This window comes from Vigna umbellata, chromosome 3 (genome assembly GCF_029865625.1).
Source record: "Vigna umbellata cultivar VRB3 chromosome 3, Vumbellata_1.0, whole genome shotgun sequence".
Lineage (NCBI taxonomy): Eukaryota > Viridiplantae > Streptophyta > Magnoliopsida > Fabales > Fabaceae > Vigna > Vigna umbellata.
In genome coordinates this window covers 55213644-55220942 of record NC_142167.1, presented here as the reverse complement: position 1 = coordinate 55220942, position 7299 = coordinate 55213644, and the positions used below count along the sequence as shown (strand labels likewise).

At 38.7% G+C, this 7299-nt stretch overlaps 1 protein-coding gene and 1 pseudogene across 1 annotated transcript; both read right to left on the bottom strand.

Moving 5' to 3' along the window:
- Nucleotides 1–1595, bottom strand: LOC148202973 (plant-specific TFIIB-related protein PTF2 pseudogene; annotated as a pseudogene).
- A 4170-nt stretch (nt 1596–5765) lies between these two features.
- Nucleotides 5766–6472, bottom strand: LOC148202972 (uncharacterized). Its single transcript, XM_088108992.1, has 2 exons — nt 6061–6472; nt 5766–5803 (listed from the first exon to the last, which is right to left on the bottom strand). The coding sequence occupies exons 1-2, from the start codon at nt 6470–6472 to the stop codon at nt 5766–5768; spliced, it is 450 nt and encodes a 149-aa protein (XP_087965118.1).
- Nucleotides 6473–7299: the final 827 nt, after the last annotated feature.

Below are 7299 nucleotides of genomic sequence, written 5' to 3'. Positions count from 1 at the left end.
TCATACAATGCCAGAGTTGAACACATGTAGATCCAGTAAGGTATTGTAATGCCCCTTCTCAATTTCTTCATCTTTTACTTGATGAAGAACAAGGGTCTCAATAATAAGGTCTTCCCAATCAACATCTTCCACTACCATTCCTTTTCTCTTCCTCCTTCTCTTAGGACAAGAGCTATCTAAAGGGACAGAAACATCACCTAGATTAGCATCTACTGGATGCGTAATGCTTTTTATGCGCAACTTAGCAGCATTGATTTTCTCCTTCCTCATTTTACATTTCAATTGACCATTGACAAACGATGGCGGCATTGTATCCACACCAACATCCTTCTCCATTAGTTCTTTAAGCATAAGCTTCTTGCTCAATTCAGATTTTCCATCCCACCACTCCCTACACTCCAGAATATCAAATTGAAAAATAATCCTTTTCCGAGAATTCCTGCTCCCTCGCAATGACTCAGTAGAATGATTTCGATCTAAAAACTTCTTATACATCACAAACAAGCATTCGATGGAAATCTGCATCCTGTCAGCATCCCCAACACTTTTACTCTCCAACGAAAAATACTTGAAATCCTTACGCGAAGTCACGCCATCAACGCCATATTCAAATTCATTGTCATGTCTCAAGCATTCAGCAACCACATCCTCCAAGTCCACCGCAGCTCGATCAAGACCCTTCCTCTTCTCCTGAGTCTCCCCAGGATTCAACATAACCTTCCTCTCCATATACCGAATCACCAAAGGCGCATTCTTAATAATGTTTTTAACAGTAACATCCTTACCCCAAGGCAACACTTGCGCAGCCTTCACAAGCGTCTCAAGCAACTCCTTATATCTAAGCCTACAAGTTGAAACAATAGCATGAACTTCCTTAGCCAATTCCTCCATCACCACCACGACCCCATTCAACTCCGCCACAAACACCAAGACCGCCACCACCACGGAAGGGGCCGGCGGCCGGTGCTCAAAAACCACTTCACCGCACATTGAATCAAAAACACCCCCTGTTTTCGCATCTTCTCAATCACACCACTCTCAACAGAGGAAAAAATACTCGAATTTTTAATTGTTCTTTCCAACGAATGCACAATGTCAAACTCCGGAAAATCAGCTCTCAGATCCAAAAAATCAACAACACGCTGAATCATCTTATCGATTTCATAGATGTCGCACCCCACCGTGGAGCCAATCTCCGCCATGGGCAAGGGTCGGTCCTCCCTCCGCATGACAACATAAGCGCACGCGCCGATGGGCACGCGGAACCACTCGCCCTGGCCAAACTCACCATCAGTTATCGTGTACACCATGCTCCTGACGTCGCTGTTCTTGGAAGATAACCCTAGACTGTAGGTCACTTCCTCGATGGTGCTTTTTGCGGTAAAGTGTTTCTTCTCTCTATAAGAGTATACGCTGCCCGAATCGGCGGTGCCGACATGGATGAAAGTACCCTGGGGTCCATCGATGCCGCCGATTTGGGCTTCAAATTGGTCGAATTGTTGAATGCAACCGCAAGAAGAGCATATTAACGCGCCAGATTCATCATCGCGGATGAATGAGGTTTTGCCACAGTAGCTGCAAGAAGAAGGAGACATGAAACCCCTCGTTCCAAAGAGTTTTACAAGTTTAAAAACCCCAATACAAAATCACATCAATTCTTCTCCTTTGCTAGAGACTTTTCTATAACATCATAGGCAAACTTCTGCTGACTCATCTGCACTTGCCCAGTTAATTCTTTGATTATAGCTGAACGTTCATAAGGTTTGCTATGCTCCAGCACATGCTGCAAATTTTAACCAAACATAAAAAAAATTGAAACAGTTGCCATGCGATGCAGAAGCAAGTAATAATGCTGAAAATTTTGGAAAGTGAATCAACTGTCAACCACAAAATTTATCCGTCTATATGCATTGTGTTGTTAACTGGCATAAACTGTAACTCTGCTCTTGCAAGTAAGAAGTAATCAGTTCTATCATAATCTCAACAAGAAAATTATAAATCAATCTTTTCTGGAATATCCCAGTAATAAGCTCTAATACATGTACAATCACATTTATGTTAAAATATATAAATTATACATAATTTTCTCTAAAAGACTAAATTTGATATCCAAATTAGTGTATAGTTAAAAACTAAATAGTTGTTCATTGATTATAATGTGTTGACAATGTAAATATTTCATCAAATCATGGATTAATTTAAAAGATTCAATTTTTCCTGTCCCTCGATCAAATTCATATATTGCTGAAAAACTATATTCAAGAGAGGGCATGCTGCATCTGTGGTAATCAGAAATGCAAATAACCAACTTTTATAGCTGTTATGCGGGTAAGTAATATATTATCTACCTTTTATTTAGTAAAAATAATATAAAAAGGTTTATTTTTATATTTTTCAAGTAAGAGCTAAAAGCTGGGCTTCAAATTCGTCCTAAAGTCATGCCAAACCAAACTTGGGTAAAGAATATCAGACACACAAGCAGAGTGTACAATTTCAATAGTTAGATACTGTTATAAAGTGAGTTTACTCTAAGTTCTAGTAATACAAAATTTGACATTCCACTCTTACTTTTACTAATGTTGATCATGGTGAAAAAAAAGTTTGAGATTAATTTTTCTTGTGTAGAAAATATACATAATAATTATGAGTTAAGCTCAAAATACAAATAAAGAATAATGACAAAATAATAAAGAAGATAAAGATAATATATAAAATAAGATATCTAATAATCTAATATATCTAACATTTTTCCTTAAGTTGATGCATACACTTGAAGTTGAGAGAAAATGAAAAGTCTTATATTTTGATTAAGCAAGTCTGATACAACTTACTACTGTATTTATAGAAGACAGTAGTTCTGAAAGATAAAAGGACGGGAAGCCCCTGACAAAACCCTAACATAAATATTAATAATAAAATAAAGACATTATACTTCAACACTCCCCCTCAAGCTGGAGCATATAGATCATATGCACCAAGCTTGGAACATATAAATTGAATTCTAGGCCCCCTTAGAGATTTGGTCAGAATGTCTGCGAGTTGTTCATTAGAGTTGACAAACTCAGTAACAAGATCCTTTGACAATAACTTCTCTCTGATAAAATGACAATCAATCTCTATGTCTTTTGTTCTTTCATGAAATACTGTATTGGAGGCAATGTGAAGGGCAGCTTGATTGTCACAGTACAACTTCATCTGCTCATTTTCACAAAATTTCAACTCTTGCAGGAGTTGTCTAATCCACACAAGTTCACATGTAGTTAGAGCCATAGATCGATACTCAGCTTCAGCACTAGATCAAGCAACAACACTTTGTTTCTTACTTTTCCAAGATACAAGGTTCCCTCCAAGTAAAACACAATATCCTGTGGTAGATCTTCTATCAATTGGACAACCAGCCCAATCTACATCACAATATCCCTCAACTTGAGTGTTTCCCTTGTCCTCATACAACAATCCCTGTCCTGGGTTCCCTTTTACATATATAAGAATGTGAATCACTGCATTCCAATGATCAACATGTGGATTTTGCATAAATTTACTCACAACTCCCACCGGATAAGAAAGATCAGGTCTTGTTATGGTAAGATAGATGAGTTTTCCAACAAGCCTTCTATATCTCTCTGGGTCTGAGAAAAGTTCACCTTGGTCTTTCATTAACTTTTGATTTGAGTCCATAGGACTATCAATGGGCTTGCAATTTGTCAAGTTTGTTTCCTCCAAAATATCAAGAGCATATTTTCTTTGTGAAATGATGACACCTTCCTTTGATTGTGCCACTTCAATACCAAGGAAAAATTTTAGCCGACCCAGATCTTTGGTTTAAAAGCGGTTGAACAAATGATTCTTTAATTGAGCAATTCTAATGACGTCATTTCCTGTAATGACAATATCATCAACATAGACCATAAGATAAACACCTTTATCAGGAAAAGAATGATTATAAAATACTGAATGATCCGCCTCACATCGTTTCAATCTAAAATTCTGCACAACCCAACTAAATTTACCAAACCAAGCTCGAGGTGATTGCTTCAAGTCATAGAGGGAACGATGTAATTTACAAACTAACCCAGACTCCCCCTGAGCAACAAACTCAGGAGGTTTCTCCATGTATATCTCTTTTTCTTGATCACCATGAAGAAAGGCATTTTTAATGTCCAAATGGTAAAAGGGCCAATGACGAATGGCAGCCATAGCAAGCAAAATACGAACAGTACTGGTTTTAGCCACATGAGAAAATGTATCACAATAGTCGAGGCCATAGACTTGAGTATATCCCTTAGCTACTAGACGAGCTGTGAGACGATCGATTGCACCAGTAGGACCAACCTTAATAGCATAGACCCATCTACAACCAACAGGCTTCTTACCAGGAGGAAGAGGAACAAGGTTCCAAAGCCATTGTGTTCAAGTGCCTGCATTTCATTAATCATGGCTTGTCACCATCCAGGATGACCAAGTGCCTCATGAACATTATTAGGAACCTTATTGGAAGATAAGGAAGAAACAAAGGAGAAATATGGAGGAGACAAACGATGATAACTCAAAAAATTATAAACAGGATAAAGATTACGAGTAGAACGAATAACTTTCCGAAGGGCAATAGGCCAATTATTATCTGAGTCAAGAGAGGGTGAAGAGGATGAAGGATCCATGGTTTGGGAATCTGAGGAAGGAGGATCTGAGTCTCAAGGATCTTCAGTGTTCTGAGTTTGAGATTATGCCAGAAGAGGTGGAGGAACAATGTCCTTTGCATTTTGAGTTTGAGGTAAAGAAGCAGGAGTAACCAAGGAATCACATGATGGTTGAGGAAACATTTGTTGAACAAATGAACAGTCCTCCATGGAGGACAAGAAAAAAGGTGTATCTTCAAAGAATGTGACATCAGCAGACATATAATACCTCTTGGTTGAGGGAGAATAAGATTTATACCCTTTTTGAAGGAGAGAGTATCCCAAAAAGATACACTTAATAGCTTTTGCAGAGAGTTTATCAAGACTTGGAGAAACATTATGAACAAAACAAGTACACCCAAATATACGAGGAGAGACATGGAAAAGAGGGTCATTTGAAAAAATGACAGAGTGAGGGACTTTATTCTTAAGAGAGGAAGAAGACATCCTATTGATCAGAAAACAAGCAGTAAGGACTGCATCACCCCAATGATGAACAGGAACATTAATATTCAACATCAGGGAGCGTGCAATTTCAATGAGATGTTTATTCTTTCTCTCTACAATGCCATTTTGTTGTGGAGTGTGGGGACATGTTGACTGGTGTAAAATTCCTTGGGAAGATAAGAATAAAGAAAATGCTGCAGAAAAGAATTTCTTAGCATTATCACTTCTGAGGATTTTAATTGTCTTCCCAAATTGGTTCTTAATTTCATTAAAAAAAGACACAAATATTGCCAAAAGTTCATATCTCTCTTTCATTAAATAAATCCAAGTACATCGAGAAAATTCATCAATGAAGGTTACAAAATAATTAAAACCAAAAGAAGTAACACGACTTGGTCCCCAAATATCAGAGTGAAAAGTTGAAAAGGCAAAATTACATCACGTCTCAGACTTTTTAGGATAGGAAGATCTAACATGTTTTCCTAACTGGCAAGACTCACAATCTAAGACTTGAATGTGTTTGAGACTTGGAACCATCATCTTCAACTTAGATAAGCTTGGGTGGCCTAACCAATCATGCAAAAGTTTTGGGGATGAAGTTGCAAAACAGGAAACTGAGGAGTTAGGTTTTAAGCCCGTGACTCATGTCCTTCTCCAATCAGACGACCCGTACCATGTTCCTGTATAACAAAGGAATTAGCAGAAAAGGTTACAGAACAATTTAAGGAACGAGTCAATCGACTCAGAGAGATTAAATTGTAAGGACAATGAGGAATATACAAAACAGAATTCAATTTTAGTGAAGGAGATAGGGTAACTTTGCCAATCCCCTGAGATGCAACTTTGGATCCATTGGCAACAGTAATGAAATTAGGAGTTTTCGGAGAGGACATGGAAAAAAATGAAAGGATGTTACTAGAGATATGATATGAGGCACCTGAGTCAAGAATCCATGGACTATGACCTTCCACAGATTGAGAGATGTAGGCAGTTGACACATTTGGCATTGAGGAGGATTGGCCAAGATTAGAAGATTTTTCAGACTTGTACCTCAAAAACTCTTGGTACTCTTCATCAAAAATTCTAGATTCTGAATTATCATATTTAGACACATGAGCAGCTTTGTCTGGAAAGCCATGCAAGGAATAACATTTATCTTGGGTATGACCCATTCTCTTACAATATGAGCATTGAGGACGTCCACTTCGACCACCACGTCCTCCTCGGTTGCTCCTACCTCCTCCTCTTCCTCGCGGTGTCACCATTGCTGATGTTTCAATAGTATCACTTAAATTCTCGTCTTTTACCAATATAGGTACCCGAAGGAGTCGAGTAACTAAGCCATCCATCGACAGGATTTGATCATCAACTAAAACTTGATCACATACATGATCAAAATCAGAGTGTAAACTTTTCAAAATTAGGACCATGTAAACCTGTTGAGATTTTCTAATGAATCAGCTACAAAGAAGTTCTTTAACTCTTCTACCGTAGCCCGAGCTTTTGCTACATGGGAAACCATATCATGGTTGACTTGTTTGAGAGAAGTTGCTCTTTTGGTTGCATCGAAAAGACGTTGTACAACATTAGCAAAAATATCTTGGGTCCTTTTCCAAAAAGAGGAGCATGTCTTGTAAGGTCTCAAGATATCTAGAACCTCTTGCTCCGATTGCCAAAAAATAGCACATAACTGAAAGTCTAATTTCTGCCACTGGGATTTTTCTTCATCTGGGACCATAGAAATATCTTGTTCAAGGTGATTATGGTGTCCTTGACCAAGAAACCACAATTCCACAGCAGAGGACCATGATAAATAATTTTTCCAATTCAGTTTTGCAGATGTAATGATAGGGTAACAGATAAAGAGGAATTACTTCCAATAGAAGAAGCCATTTTAAAACTGTGAGAAGAAATGGAACTTAGGGTTTCAAAAACGTGAGGAAGAAAACCCTAGGTATGAGCCCAAGCCAACGAAACAGAGAAACAGGAACCAAAACACACTCAAGAAGCCCTGGCGAGACGATTTGTAGTGACGCGGTGTAACTCCGGCACCGGGAAGGTGGCGCGTGCAGAACACGTGGTCGAGACTAGCCGGAAAGAAGCGACGCGTGGCGGCCGGTGCGGAGGCTTCGGAGGATGGGACCACCAGGGTTGGGTTGCACTTCTCAAGGCGTAC

What these genes read in the sequence shown, in the direction of transcription:
- LOC148202972 (XM_088108992.1), bottom strand. Translation starts at nt 6,472, where the DNA reads ATGGATGGCTTAGTTACTCGACTCCTTCGGGTACCTATATTGGTAAAA. An exon ending in TCCATGGATTCTTGACTCAG is followed by an intron (nt 5,804 to 6,060) that starts GTGCCTCATATC and finishes TTTGTTATACAG; the next exon opens with GAACATGGTACGGGTCGTCT.